The sequence below is a fragment of the Gigantopelta aegis genome, chromosome 3 (assembly GCF_016097555.1).
Source record: "Gigantopelta aegis isolate Gae_Host chromosome 3, Gae_host_genome, whole genome shotgun sequence".
Lineage (NCBI taxonomy): Eukaryota > Metazoa > Mollusca > Gastropoda > Neomphalida > Peltospiridae > Gigantopelta > Gigantopelta aegis.
In genome coordinates, this window is record NC_054701.1 from 7,067,190 (window position 1) to 7,084,133 (window position 16,944).

The 16,944-nt window shown below is 38.8% G+C and overlaps 1 protein-coding gene across 1 annotated transcript in view; it reads left to right on the forward strand.

The window, feature by feature from the left end:
* Positions 1 to 16,944, forward strand: part of LOC121367453 — a 208,287-nt gene that overhangs the window by 99,459 nt on the left and 91,884 nt on the right. Inside the window, exon 3 of the mRNA XM_041491632.1 lies at positions 1,704 to 1,915. Coding sequence (XP_041347566.1) covers positions 1,704 to 1,915 — 212 coding nt within the window. The remainder of the gene's footprint in view (positions 1 to 1,703; positions 1,916 to 16,944) is intronic.

Here is a 16,944-nt window from a genome sequence, read left to right on the forward strand (position 1 = left end):
CAGCTTGCAAAACCTTCCATTTAGCCGGCAAAACATTTTACAATTGAGTAAAAACATCTTCAGTGCTGTCTTTGATGCTTTGTCTTGGTCGGCTGTAGATCCATGCATAGAAGTATAAGTCGGACAGGTCGAAAGGGGTAACTCTTGATTACGAAAATTATTATTATTATTATTATTTTTTTTTTTTTTTTTTTTTTTTTTTTGGGGGGGGGGGGGCGCAAAGGTTGCATTTTCAGTAAACCGACTGCATTTCTTTTTCAGTAAAATTATTGCATTTGAGGTCAAAGATTGAATTTTACGTTTGAAAAATTCCAAAACAAACTCCTAACCCTTACCCACAGTAAAGTGCCATCTGATAGAGCCATGGAGCCAAGCATGTCATTCTCACTGACAACTATCGCATTCGTTCGTATTGGTGTCGTCAGGTGCATTGCTAGGTGAAGACGTGACATTTTCAAGATTTCTGCTCTAGACAAGATCACGAAGGTTCATCCATTATTCACAGAATTCTAAAAGTCAGATGATAATTTTTCTTTAACTCTTCATTCCATAGATCAACTGATTCGATTTTTTTGTTCCAAGCGTCCGTCTGTCTGTCTGTCCACCTTTCCATTTAGTTACATGTTAACGTGCGTGATACATTTCGACACTTTCAGCTACAGTTGTCAGATTTAAAATGTTTCTTACGGAAAATGTGCTTACATAAACATATTACAAGTCAATGGTCTTCTTTTAATTTACATCCATTGAAAGAGAACTTGACAATCGAATAATTCGTGATATATTGAAGATGATGAAGTATTGTAAACAGGATTTCGTTAACTTCCCATATGATATGATCAGTGACCCTGGATTATGTGTAAGGTCACAACAAAAGCAGTAATTACCTCACATATCGGTATTGATTTATGCTGCTGTACAAAGAAATATTTGTTTCTTTTCAATTATTTTTGTTAGAAATCATAAATGAATTAGCAATATTCACATGCATTAACTCAAAACTACAAACATGGAATTGGGGGGGGGGGGGGGGGGGTTGTGTCGTGATTGGGCACTATTATTCTCCAAGGCATCCATGCCTTCTAGTTTTGCATTACAAGACAATCGATGATACAACTTAATCGATGAGATGATCGCAGTGCAGAGCTGCAATCTGAGTGATCATAACACTGATACAGATGTAGCCTAATGTCATTTCAGTAAAATGTTTAAGAATAGATCTTTACAAATTATTTGTTGAAGATGCTGCTCATAATGATGCTATCGTCATATACACAAGGTTGTGACTGTTCCTTTGAATCACTGTTAGGTGCTTCGATTATCCGAGTACTTTCACAAAATCTAATTAAAACAGGAGCAAAATCAGACACCAATATAATATATAATTATATTTTAGTGATGATAATGATGATTATGATGATGATGGTGGTGGTGGTGATGATGATGATCGTGATGATGATAATAATAATAATGATGATGATATTGACGATGGTGGCGGTGATGATGATGATGGAAGTTGTGGTGGTGGTGGTGGTGGTGGTGGTGATTGTGTGGCGGTGATGATGACGACAACGTTAATGATTATAATAAATATGGATACTTCAAGTGGTAGCAATGATGATGTTCATTATGATAGTTGTGGTGGTTATAAACGTTATTGAAGCAGTATTAGTATTTTTATAGATACTTTTAATATATTGCAGTTGTTCCGATTTTTCACGAAATACAAGTGTCACGTCGTATGATGATGACGAAACAGACGGCAACTACGAAATATCCAAACTGTGTGCTTTGCCGGAAAGCTCCGACGATGACCGGCAAGTCATATTGCCGTCTCCGCCTATGACGTCACAGTTGCTAGAGCGGCTGGCTGACTTTAGGCATGCTTCGGATGCAGAGTCGGATTCATCGTCAGGTTAGTAAAACAAATTTTTTAATAGTTCGGTAGTTACCGTGACAAAGAAAGCACCTGCGTACCTTGACTGTACATAGCCTAAATACCTGGGTGTGCAATGAAAAACAAACAAATAGTGCACAGTACCATAAGATCTTCTTTGTTAGACAAAAAGGGAATTAAAAGGATACATTTTCGGATCTTTCTTAGGACCAGGCCTGTGAGTTACGCTTGTACACGAGCGCCCGTGCGTGTTTGTGTGTGCATGTAGAACTTCATTTTATCATTTGAGTTTATTTAGTGGAGTAACCTCTTCATGGCGTCATTTAAGTCTGCAGTCATATAGGATATTTGGTATTTAAGATTTTAAAATAGACCATCCACTTTTATTTTCTTCCTGTACCGCGCCATTCTTCGATTTATTTTTATATATGATTCTGCGTCTAGGTCACATTCCAAGGCAGTTTAGCGTTTCGTGATATGGATGTGAGTCGCAGTGGAATTTCATTGTAACAAATTACGCGTATCGCATGCAAACGTATGTCTGGACTTGCCTAATGAATCATATTGCCCAGCCATTTGGGAGTAGATCTTGTCTCAGTGCTGTTCGGTAACGTCTACATCTACAAGACGATTGGCGCGCTCTTCCGAGTTTAAAATGGCGACACTACTGATGAAATACATTACATTATTCATCCGTTTAACATTGCAAGCGGCAATGTGTTTGGTTTTCGTTTCTTCTAGTTGGCTTGAAGTAACTCGTTTTATTTAATATTAATTCCTATTATTTTGCGTACATCTGTTTAGATATATTTTATATTTGAGTGTTTTTCTTTTGTTAAAATTAGTATAATCCTATTTGTTATTAATGCTTTGTGTGGGTGATGGTTGTTAGCTGTGTGGGTGATGGTTGTTAGCTGTGTTGTTTCTGCTCCTGCTGTTGACGGTGCGGTTTCTCTGGTTGTTGAAAGAGTGGATTCTTTCTTTTCACAGTTCCTGAAAACGCCATTGTCTATGAATATTTAAGCTTACTTCCTGCCTTGTATTATAATTTTCTAAGCGGGTCTTCTTTTGCAAATAACAGTTTCTAGTGTGTCGTGTATAAATAACATAGTTATTTTTAAAAAACTAGTATTTGCACCATTTTACTCAATTACATGACCACTTCTCCATAGGAAGGAAGGAAATGTTTTATTTAACGACGCACTCAACACATTTTATTTACGGTTATATGGCGACAGACATATGATTAAGGACCACACAGATATTTAGAGAGAAAACCCGCTGTCGCCACTAGGGCTAATCTTTTCAATTAGCAGCAAGGGATCTTTTATATGCACCATCCCACAGACAGGGTAGTACATACCACGGCCTTTGATATACCAGTTGTGGTGCACTGGCTGAAGGATAAAATAGTCCAATGAGCCCACCGACTGGCATCCATCAGAGACCGACTATGCATCAAGCGAGCGCTTTACCACTGGACTACGTCCCGCTCCCACTTCTCCATAGAGGCAGAAAACAAAATTAAGTTGAAACCTTTTTGTCCCTTTTTCTTTTCCCCTCCACCCACTATTTTTATTTCCTAATGTAGACGACCAGGCTGTAGTTTCGTTTTTGGTGTTTGTAAATCTCCGGAAATTATCGACTAACACCGAAAATTGCCGCCTACCTCCGAAAATTATCGACCTTCGCCGAAACTGGTCGACAACCGCTATTTAATGAGCAAACTGCAAGATTTGGCCACGATTTCAACTTCCTATCTTAATATAAATTGCACGTGTAATTAATGGAAACAAGCGACTGGAATCTCTAACTGCAAGTAGACCGTCATCAATCAATGGGCTATCATATCGCTTTGACAAGTAAGAAAATCACTCTTAAACAGCAAAGTGATTTCATTACCGCCCTAATCTATTTCTCTTCAACTGGCTGTTATTTCAGTTGTGCGTTTCCATGGATAACGTGTCTGATTTACTTGTATATAAGTGTCATTTGTCCCTCGTTTATTTTTATAACGTTCAGACCTGTTCCGCCGCCGACTGAGATTTTGATTATATCGCGTCCAGCTTGATTAATACACGCTTCACTATTTTAGATAATTTTCCTCAAACCCTTTAGGATGGGAGAAAATATTTGAGCTCTTCGCCTCTGGTGAATTAAGTGAATAGGGAAGCTCGGGCAACGAAAGAATGCTAATTAAATAGCGCGATCGATACGGTTCCGTGTTCAAAGACTCGAAAATGTTATTTAGACGCAGATTTGAAAACATATGACCCAGTGGTTATATACATACGCACACTGGTTGGACACGGCTTGGCAAATATAAGACATATATAGGTTCGTTGTCAGGATCGAAGCAATATTATTAAATGTTAACTAGGTTACCGACTTTCAGTACACAGTGACCGCATTGGCTAGTTCGGTCACATTGTGGGGTATCTGTGTGTATGTAGGTGGCGATTGTGTTTGTTTAACGACACAACGGACATTTGTCAAACATTTGGTAAGTTTAACACAGTAGCAAAGAATTTTTTCTATTCCCTGTCCCACAGACAAGACAACACATACAACGGCCGTTGATACATCGGTCATGGGCTGCTTCTTGAGCAGGGGGTGTGGGTAATTTTACAAAATGGATTCACCGAAGCGGTACGATTCTAAGACCCATGCGCACACAGATGGTATTGTTATTATTGTGGTTATTATTGTTATTATTTTATTTTTTCATTATTTATTATTATTATTATTATTTTATTTTGTTTTTAAAACTGACAGTAATGTCACAATTGTAATAAAAGACATTATAAAAATGACAGTCATACCCACTCCCACCCTTCCCGACAAAATGCATTCGTCTTTTTAGCTTTATTTTTGTACACTCAGGCTGTTAAAAACCAACATATGAGGAATTATTGTACAATGGGTATTTACAATGACACCGTTCGGTTTCCAGATAAACTCTTTGTGCTATATATATATATATATATATATATATATATATATATATATATATATATTCTTCCCAGAAACGCACATCTCATCACTCATAAAACGTTATTCATAAGTTAGGAAACATAACCTAATTTCGTGAAGCTTTGGGATGTACTAGTATTTAAATTCACCATTTCGTCCAGTCAGACTCGTATAATTCTGAAAAATAATACTTGGTCTTTACTAACGATCCGCCCTGAAGTGACGACATGCTCGTGGCCCGCACCACGGTGTTTTAATTGAATAGCCTGTGGCTCTACTTATGTTAGTGTGGCGAGTTTTCAACAGCTCCTCCATAAAGTGATCTGAGTGGAAATGGCCATTTTGGAATTGCACTAACTGACGCTCATCTGTTCTGTATCGATTCCACTTGCTCAGCTGTCGACACACAACCGAGTGGAGATCCTTCTTTCGTTCTCGCTACCTTTCTGTCGCAGTTTCCCGCAGTACTTCTCACAATATCAACGACAAAACCGTATTCCGATATTAAAAAGTCGTATCTTGGCACAAGGCAGAGTCGAAAGGATGATAATCAAAGTCATGATTGGTTCCATGACCCACTGCACTAGAACGGCAATAGATTTCGGAGAACAGAATATATATACAAAAGTATGCACTTAATCATTATTTAAAAACGAAACCATGGAGGCCAAAATCTATTTTTCACACTGTAAAGAATATATGCATGTATCCTGTATGTGGAATGGCGCATACAAGATATCTAGCTAATACTGGACAATGTAGTGGGTTTCCTCTCTAAGACTATATGTCAGAATTACCAAATGTTTGACATCAAATAGCCGACGATTAATAAATCAATGTGCTCTAGAGGTGTTGTTAAACAAAACAAAGTGCGTACTTGTCAGCAATGTCTCTGACATGTTTCCACAAAACTCCAACTGCAGAACTCGCGTAAAAGTGTTTGTCGTCAAACATGTGCCACTGTTCACAGTGCTTTGTCAACCATATGATTGGCACATTTTTATTTCCACTGCTGAGCTCTCTGGGATAAAACTGCTTCTAGCGGGATATTCCTACTGCATGCTTGTGATTGGTTACGTTTTCGTCTCTCATATAGTTCTCGTGTATTTTGTATTACTGTGATTTCTTTTTTATCTGTCTGTCTGTTTATCTGTCTAACTGGTAGTCACGTTAATTAACCTAAGGTAATACCTCCATACCTCGATTCGTTTAACCAACCATTTAAACTCGCTTAAAAATCTCATTTTAGCCATGTCCTGTTGTCCTTGAATCTTAAATGAATAATTAATAAATAACCGAAAAATCATGTTATTTTTAATAATTCCTTGTCACAGAGGGCCAATCAATAGTGCCGTGATTGATGTCGCATAGCAACGACGTTTAATTTATTAATAACCTCTGAAATATGTGTAGATGATATGGTTACGATAATTGCTGTCTATTGACTATCTGGGACCATTTTGATCGTTTGTTTTATCATCCTACCCAGTATCTCTGTCAAGGTTGTTCAATAATCCATAGTCTGCTTGTTTACATTAATATCACATTACTACAAGATAGTTTTTTAAATCGTTATTGTATGAGATGGTCGTATGGTCTTATTATGGCGGTAGTGTTAAGGCTGGGAGGCTGGAGCCATAAGGCATCACCTAACAAAGATAAATTTAGTTTTGTTTAACAACACCAATAGAGCACATTGATTTATTTGTCGTCTACCGGTCCAACCGGAGGGGACTATAGGTTTCATTTCCGTCCTTTTGTGTATGTTTGTTTGTCCGTCTGTCTTACAAATTGTTTTCCGAGTGGGTTTTTGTTCCTTGATATATTGAGTTGATATTTGGAGCATAGCTTGACTTTCATGATAATTTATCCTTTTTGACAGATCAATTTCTTCAATCAAAATATGGTCCTTGAAATTAGGAGATACTAAAATGGGTTTTTCAGACTGCTTTTACGCAATGCTTCAAGATACTGAACTGACATTTTGTGTGATTAACTCGTTTTTCACAGTTTTCTCCCTTCAACTTGGAAAATTACTAAAATTTGTTGGGCCCGGTAGGGGACATGTATTGCTTTAGACTGCTCGTTCATCATCATCACCTAACATGTTTTCCAAAACAAGACACACATAGCTGAACAAACCATGCTAATGTTAACACCAAACATTTGACTATAAACATAATAGGCCGAATTTATCAAGCCTGTTTATGCCTTACATGCGTGCAACTACATACATTTACAATGCTTAAACAACTACGTTTTAGAAAAACAGGCTTCGTAAATTCAGCCTATTTAGTTTTAAAGCTGCAATCGCGACTTCTATCTTTAACATTGTTAACCAAAACCAAAGGTTTAACACATTGGTGTCAATAGTTTCTATCTAAGGAAAATGACTAAGAATACCTAACTGAAAACCAAACAGGTGAAGCACACCTACACTGCAACGATTTATCTGACAGCCTGACCAGATATAAGCTAACATTGACAATTCGATGACATTATCTCTAGAGTTTGTTACCTCCCTTAATTACCACTCTTCTGTTAGACGTCGATGAAAATGTCCTTGCAACGTTATTTGTGTTATAGATTCTTTCTGGTAGAATTTTAAAGTATGCTTATTTTAAGGTTTTATAATATGTAGTCTGTAATTTTCATTATTGTGAATCAATTTACAAATAATATAATATCCCTAAGCGCGTATTTGGAGCAAAACTAAATTATTTCTATAGGGAAAGATAACATTTTAAAATACTTGAGGTTTTTTCAGATATTAAAGCCTCAAAGCGACAGACCCTAGTTTATAAACACTCAGGAATATCTGTCACTATTTGAGCTGTTTTTATAACTGAAATCAGTCGTTACTAAGATTTTATTGTTTAGATTATCCATTTCCATACATCCGAAATGTGTCTGGCCATCTTGTTTTCAATATCACACAATGCATGTTTTTCATATTTTAAAAAATGCACGTGGATCTGAGAAGAAACGGTTACGAAATCGAGTTCTAGTCTGTGTTTAGGGTATTACACCGTGTCAACGTCACAGACTCTTGCTTCGCTATATTGTAACTTTATCCAGATGTGTTACAGGTTTGTAGATTTAACACAACTTAGTGTCGGGTTGAAACTAGGGTCTGCGACTTTAAAAACGACCGTACTTTTTCTTTGTAGGTGAAAAAAGTATATAAATTACATTTTATTTGGACTCGTAAGGGTGAATGTCGTACTACTGTGTTCTGTAAGATAGCCGATCTAGCATACACCATTTGTTTTGACACGTTGCCTGAAGCTCACAAATATAATTAAATTCACATCATATATATTCCTTCGAAGTACAAATAACTGACAATTAACTGCTAGATTGTTGTGATGTGAGAATAACGTAATGAATCAACGACGACGGTGATAATGACAATGATGATCATGATAATATGTTTAATTGAACGGTTTCAATGTAAATTAATTGAATTATATATTTAATGAAATAAGCAACACATGCCTATTCAGACAGAGAGACAGACAGTTAAAGTTTGTTTTGTTTTATATATTTAATGAAATAAGCAACACATACCTATTCAGACAGAGAGACAGACAGTTACAGTTTGTTTTGTTTTATATATTTAATGAAATAAGCAACACATACCTATTCAGACAGAGAGACAGACAGTTACAGTTTGTTTTGTTTTATGTATTTAATGAAATAAGCAACACATACCTATTCAGACAGAGAGACAGACAGCAACACATACCTATTCAGACAGAGAGACAGACAGTTACAGTTTGTTTTGTTTTATATATTTAATGAAATAAGCAACACATACCTATTCAGACAGAGAGACAGACAGTTACAGTTTGTTTTGTTTTATGTATTTAATGAAATAAGCAACACATACCTATTCAGACAGAGAGACAGACAGTTACAGTTTGTTTTGTTTTATATATTTAATGAAATAAGCAACACATACCTATTCAGACAGAGAGACAGACAGTTACAGTTTGTTTTCTTTAACGACAACATTACAGCACATTGGTTTATAATCATTGGCTATTTGTGAGAAAACATTTCGTAATTCTGACATATAGTATGAGAGAGGAAACCCGCTACATGTTTTCCATTAGTAGCAAAGGACGAGAGATAGACAGTGAGACGGACAGATACACAGACAAAAACATACACACAATCTAGACTCAAATGGCACAATAAAGGATTAATGGGCGCCATCAGGTAATGAGCTGGCAGTTTGTGGTTCCCAGGAGCCAGCATTCGGCAGATGACACTGTTTTTATATAGTGTGTTACCCAGTTGGACGTAATACATTCCACACACGTCGCTCCTATGTCGGTCGACGTCTATATTCAGCTAGGACTGTATGGAGTGATCGACCTCGCTGACGTAGTCGCTAAGTTAACGATGATAAAGGTGATGGGTCCATCGCATAGAGAGTGTTAACAGTTGAATGCGTAAAAGGGAAATATATGGGCCGAATTTACAGAGCCCGTTTTAGCCTTCTTATTATTTAAAATGTCTTCAAAAAGAAGCAGCTTATTCAAAGATATGGCTAATCGTTGCATAATATCGAACATATGACTAATTAGTCCTCCGACGGGGATCGATCCTAGACCGACTGCACACCAGGCGAGCGCTATGCCACTGGACTACGTCCCAACCCACACCCAGAGCGAGTTTTAGCAGCTCATTGGGGCCGTATAAGCCCACTACACTGACTTCTCTCTCACTAACCATTCATTACTGTTCTAAACAATTAGTCGAGGTGTGTGCCACAGAGAGCGTGCGTGAACCTTAATTAGATATAAGAACGAAAATAAATTCAAAATGAAGTAAATTGGTTTTCTAAAAAGATGAAGCACGGGTAATTCATTTTGGAATAGAGCTAATTGAGGAACACAAAGCTAGTTTTGTGTTGAGCGGATACAGCAGAAAATACACTGACTAGACTGGTTTTACGTTTCGCTTAAAAGCCACAAACCACACTTATTTACTCTATATGTTTCTATATATCGTTAGTGCTATAGCACTTTTATTAATGTTAGTAGGCCCATGGATTTTTTTAATGCACCTTTGCCTGCCTGAGAGCAACATGTCTTGAAAAGGATGACCCCTGTTGTCCAGCTCTTTCGCCCCAGATATTGATTTAAACAATCACACCCACGAAACCTGGCCGGAGTACACCTATTATGCACAAAATGCACAACTTTTGCATGGCTGGAATTAACACAAAACAAGTCTTCAATGTCAACAAATTACACATTGAAAATTACATGGTCTTCCCTGTCAACTTCAGTCTAATATTGTAATAGTTACTACTTCAAAGCTGTCTACCATGAGATAATCACAGTTAAACATGCGCGTATATATTTCCGGATTCTTGATTATGAGGTCAAAACACAAGTCTGGAACTAATCAGTTCTCTTCTTCTGCTTTTTCCTTATAGTTATATTCGTGGATATTTCAAATTAAGGTTCAAACACGCTGTTCTGGGCAAACACCTAAGCTATCTGAACTGTCTGTCCGAGACAATTGGATATAATGGTTAGTGAGAGAGAAGTCAGTGTAGTGGTCTTACCCAGTGTGTCTTTAAACTCGCTCTGCGTGGAAGTCGGTACTGGGAGGCGAACCCAGTACCTACCAACCTTAAGTCTTTTTATTTTATTTTTTTTGTTTAAATATATTTATATTTATTGCCCCCAGATCAGTTGACAGTGTCTTTAAACTCGCTCTGCGTGGACGTCGGTACCGGGAGGCGAACCCAGTACCTACCAACCCTAAGTCAATAGCTTAACCACTAGATCACCGATGCCAGTTAATGATGCTCGTTGCCCGACATAGCAGCCTTAATACGACCACCATTAGTGAACATGCGTCAATTTCTTCGACGCTTAAGTTAAACAAGCCCCAAGTTCAGCCAGCAAACGTTTCGCTAACGTTCGCAAACTATTTGGTTGGTTCCCGACATAGCCATTTGGTTTACCATGAAGCGCATAAACCAGTCTAGCGGATGTTTTTTTCTGCTCGGTCTGGCTGAACTCGGCCCATTTGGACATTAACTGAACGCAAACAGTGTCCACTATTGAATCTCGGGGCGGTGGCGGCGTGTAAAGCAATGCATAAATATGGTTGTCAAAAAGCATCGTCCTTATTAATTACTAACTAAAAGTTACCCGTGGCCACTGTTCAACTCGAGGTGGCGGGGCCGAGTGTGGATGTAAAGCAAGGCATATACTGTTGCCTAAAACATTCATTGTTCTTATCACTGGATAAACGTTAAAAGTGTTTTTTAAACGACACCACTAGAGCACATTGATTCATTAATCACCGGCTGTTGGATGTCAAACATTTGGTAACTTTGACATATAGTCTTAGATAGGAAACCCGATACATTTGTTTCAATTAGTAGCAAAGGATTTTTTATATGCACCATCCCACATACAGGATAACACATACCACAGCCTTTAATATACCAGTGGTGGTGCACTGGTTGGGACGAGAAATATCCCAATAGGCCCGCCACCTGGGATCGATCCTAGACCGACTGCGCACCAAGCGAGCGCTTTACCACTGGGTTGTGTCATTGTCCTTACTGTTGTCATTTTCACTGGGTAACAAATAGATCTTCATATAAGCGATTGTAGCATTAACATGTAATCAGGTGGATGGAAATAAACACTGTTGTACAGTCCCTCTATTAATTGACTGTTATTAATAAGTAATGATGATTTCAATCGCGGACATGGGCGGTTCATAGCAATTATCAGAGTCTCCATGCGGTCGTTGGCCAGGGTGCTGACACGTGTGTTGGGAACCTATCTTTACGCATAACGTCTTTATATGAAAACTATTAGCGTATTTAAAAAAATATCATAATTCATTTTGTTTCCTAAACATAAACCCTGGGTGGATTAAATATTTGTTTAAAACGTTTAGTCTTGATGTATATCACTCTTAGTTTGGTCGGCGTAAGGGCTTCCATTGTTATAGGGGGATGGGGGTGTAGGCTGATGTTTGCCCGAATTAAAGGAAAATGCCTGAATCTGGATAACAACATTCTTCATATTAGCATTACTGTCGAACAACTATGAAGGTTTGCAAACAAATCACTGCAAATATTTATTTGTATTACAAGTAATTTTGCGGGTAGAAGGAAGGAAGGAAATGTTTTATTTAACGAAGCACTCAACACATTTTATTTACGGTTATATGGCGTCGGAAATACATGTGCATGGTAAAAAGGCCTCATCCCTTTCTTTTTCTCTCTGGTACGCAGCCATCTTTCATCAAAGACCATCTAAGGTTTCACGGACATCTTTTATTCAGTCCATTTTCAATTATTTCCGTCTTTATAGACACTGAAGCATCAAGTACGCTGTATTGGGTGCACAACTCAGCTAGCTGAGCTGTCTGACAAGAACAGAAATTAATTATTAGTTTAGCAAGGGGCAGTCAAAAGGTTCGTAACACTAGGCCCTGAAAACGATGACTTATTAAAATAATGTTTCTGCATTATTTTTTAATTCCCTTGAGGTCCTTGCGTCGCAGGATTGAACCACCTCGGTGGATCCATTCAACTGACTGGGGTTTTTTATCGTTCCAACCGGTGCATCACAACTGGTGAAAGGCCGTGGTATGTGTTCTGCTGTCTGTACAAAGGTGCATATAAACGATCCCTTGCTGCATTAGGAAAAAAGAAGCGGGTTTCCTCTGGTGACTACGAGAATTATCAAATGTTTGACACCCAATAGCTGATAATTAATATATCAATGTGCTCTAGTGGTGTCGTTAAATAAAACAAGCTTCATACTTTTCAATATAATCATCCTTGCTCTCAAAGCATTTGGCACAATTATCCGTGAAGCTGGTGATGCCAACACAATATAGTACACTCTTCTGGCTGTCTGATCAACAGCCTTTTTGCAGCCCTCAGAGTTTATCCGTGAAGCTGGTGATGCCAACACAATATAGTACACTCTTCTGGCTGTCTGATCAACAGCCTTTTTGCAGCCCTCAGAGTTTATCCGTGAAGCTGGTGATGCCAACACAATATAGTACACTCTTCTGGCTGTCTGATCAACAGCCTTTTTGCAGCCCTCAGAGTTTATCCGTGAAGCTGCTGATGCCAACACAATATAGTACACTCTTCTGGCTGTCTGATCAACAGCCTTTTTGCAGCCCTCAGAGTTTATCCGTGAAGCTGGTGATGCCAACACAATATAGTACACTCTTCTGGCTGTCTGATCAACAGCCTTTTTGCAGCCCTCAGAGTTTATCCGTGAAGCTGGTGATGCCAACACAATATAGTACACTCTTCTGGCTGTCTGATCAACAGCCTTTTTGCAGCCCTCAGAGTTTATCCGTGAAGCTGGTGATGCCAACACAATATAGTACACTCTTCTGGCTGTCTGATCAACAGCCTTTTTGCAGCCCTCAGAGTTTATCCGTGAAGCTGCTGATGCCAACACAATATAGTACACTCTTCTGGCTGTCTGATCAACAGCCTTTTTGCAGCCCTCAGAGTTTATCCGTGAAGCTGGTGATGCCAACACAATATAGTACACTCTTCTGGCTGTCTGATCAACAGCCTTTTTGCAGCCCTCAGAGTTTATCCGTGAAGCTGGTGATGCCAACACAATATAGTACACTCTTCTGGCTGTCTGATCAACAGCCTTTTTGCAGCCCTCAGAGTTTATCCGTGAAGCTGGTGATGCCAACACAATATAGTACACTCTTCTGGCTGTCTGATCAACAGCCTTTTTGCAGCCCTCAGAGTTTATCCGTGAAGCTGGTGATGCCAACACAATATAGTACACTCTTCTGGCTGTCTGATCAACAGCCTTTTTGCAGCCCTCAGAGTTTATCCGTGAAGCTGCTGATGCCAACACAATATAGTACACTCTTCTGGCTGTCTGATCAACAGCCTTTTTGCAGCCCTCAGAGTTTATCCGTGAAGCTGGTGATGCCAACACAATATAGTACACTCTTCTGGCTGTCTGATCAACAGCCTTTTGCAGCCCTCAGAGTTTATCCGTGAAGCTGCTGATGCCAACACAATATAGTACACTCTTCTGGCTGTCTGATCAACAGCCTTTTTGCAGCCCTCAGAGTTTATCCGTGAAGCTGGTGATGCCAACACAATATAGTACACTCTTCTGGCTGTCTGATCAACAGCCTTTTTGCAGCCCTCAGAGTTTATCCGTGAAGCTGCTGATGCCAACACAATATAGTACACTCTTCTGGCTGTCTGATCAACAGCCTTTTTGCAGCCCTCAGAGTTTATCCGTGAAGCTGGTGATGCCAACACAATATAGTACACTCTTCTGGCTGTCTGATCAACAGCCTTTTTGCAGCCCTCAGAGTTTATCCGTGAAGCTGCTGATGCCAACACAATATAGTACACTCTTCTGGCTGTCTGATCAACAGCCTTTTTGCAGCCCTCAGAGTTTATCCGTGAAGCTGCTGATGCCAACACAATATAGTACACTCTTCTGGCTGTCTGATCAACAGCCTTTTTGCAGCCCTCAGAGTTTATCCGTGAAGCTGGTGATGCCAACACAATATAGTACACTCTTCTGGCTGTCTGATCAACAGCCTTTTTGCAGCCCTCAGAGTTTGATGTTCAAACCGGGAACTATGAAGAAAGGCGTTCAGATTTTGAAAAAAATATAATAATCACCAACCATACGCTTGTGTAGTATTTTCACATTCCTGTGTGGGAAACGTGATGAAGGCTCTTTGTTCCAACCTTGTCACATTTACGGTTTCAGGGTGGGGGTTGGAGGTATGTTACCGTTTATTAACAATAATACGTACATATAAAACGATCAAGAGTCGTCTTATTGAAAGCTTTCAGAAAAACTGAAACATAAGATGGTGTACCAAACTTTGGTATCTAACTCCACGAACGTTTTAATTGTCCGTCGTAAGTATCCAGGCCCGTAGGAACAATAACTGGTGAAGGGGTCGCAGCATTTAGTGTGTGTGTGTGTGGGGGGGGGGGGGGGGGGGGGGATCACAAGCCATAGTTTTATCTTTATTTATATAGAGTCAGTCAAAAAAAGGAACTGGCCTCCACCGCTAACATGTCGCCCCCGCTCCACTCCCTCCACGGTTCCTACCAATCTGATTAAAATTAGCTCTACCAGTCTACCAGTGGAGTTAATTTTAATTAGATTGGGTTCCTACGGGCCTGGTATCAGATGGTGAGAAAACAATGTTGTGGTCTTAGACCTAACCACCGAACCGAACTCTGGATAGATTTACCTTTAGGGGTGCAGACACCTTTAATATAGACCACACAGTAACACCTGTGTTAGGTAAAGGGAATTTTTAAAGATGGTCTTTAAAACAAGTGGTTGTATAATACAGGTCAGTTTTTACTGTAGCAGATGGTTTAGCTCAACAAAAAGGTGGCCTCTTTGGCTGCATAAAAGAGGTGGTCGTTTGAGCACGTTTTGACTATATATACATAAACATAATACTATACTGGTTATTGACCATCCCAAACAGTTTTGCAGTGACGCACAACGTACACGAGTCACGAAACAGTTTTGCAGTGACGCACACGTCCACGGACGAGTCACGTGACACTGTTTTGTTTTTCCAATTCTTCTACTCTTACCACGCGCTTATCCATCTCCAACTGTTTGATTCGCTGACGTTTGGTGATAATACAGACATCATTTGTAAATCGCGGCGCGCTAATGTGTTTTTTCAGGCCACACACTGTATTTACGGCACTTGTCAATCGCTACATTTACCAGGCGAAATAATTATGCATGTATATTGCACATGTTGATTACAGCGGCAGGGCCGTACCTGCCTTAAATAACGGGGGTGGGAAGTAGTAAAATATGCACAGTATGGATGCTCAGTAACAAGGGGTCTTCTCCGGGCAATTGACACCACACACACACACACACACACACACATGCACACACACATACACACACATACAAGCACACACACAGACACACACACAGACATACACACAGACACACACACTCAAAAACACACACACACATACACATACACACACACACACACACACACACACACATTTGCTGGCATCCTCCGACGCCTACATATATGCTGTTCAAGATAATTTGGAACCGATTTGATTGCATTTTTGTGTAGTTTCAACATGATTGGCATTAGTTTGCATTATCGTAAACACGAAGTATCGGTTCGGTCATAACACGGTTTATTTTTCTTGTAACTAGTATACATCACCGCCACATACTTCCCAGCTTCCTGTGCCAAATAATTGTGTAGTTATTTTATCCCGATAAATAGATGTTGGGTAATATGCATTTCATGTGCTTCCGCGGTGAAAGGTAGTGCGTATTATGGTTCAATGGAGACGGCCGTTAAATTCACAGGTTTCTGTTTTATTAGTTTTTCTATCTGTTTTGTGTTCTGTTCTGGTATTCGTGTACCTGTTTTATTGGTATCACAGAGATCTGACACGTTTCTCGATGAGATGTTTTATTTCTATTAGCTTTTCAGCAGCATGCGTCTTCATATACTCCAAGCGCTGAAAAAAAAAAATTCATTTTTAAATGTTTTGTAGTATGTATTGGTAATTGTTTACTGGGTAAAAGTGGGCAAAGTAAACAATATAAAATCACAATATAATAACAATAAAAAATGAAATATATATTATGAACTTAATTTTATTTTTACTTTTTCATTTATCTCTTTAACCATAACAGTGATGGTTGTCATCCGAATGATTAAAAATGCATATGAACTAAAGACACAAATTCTGTTTTGCACCAAAGTGTTATAATTATTATCAAAAGTTCAACATGTTTAATTGAATTTTATCAGACCTAAACACTTTAAAAGTCCATTTTAGCTTAAAACTGCAAAAACTTACGAAATCATCGTCATACGTAGACTAATTTTATGGAGTTATTTCTATTCTGAATTTGTTTAATGAAATACAAAATTATAGACCATTTTCTTTGCAACAACGCTGTGTTTTTAAATAATATTCTGCGTGGATTTGTTAATCTCCGGCGGGATAGTTGAGATAATCCAATGTGATGATGTATTTTCAG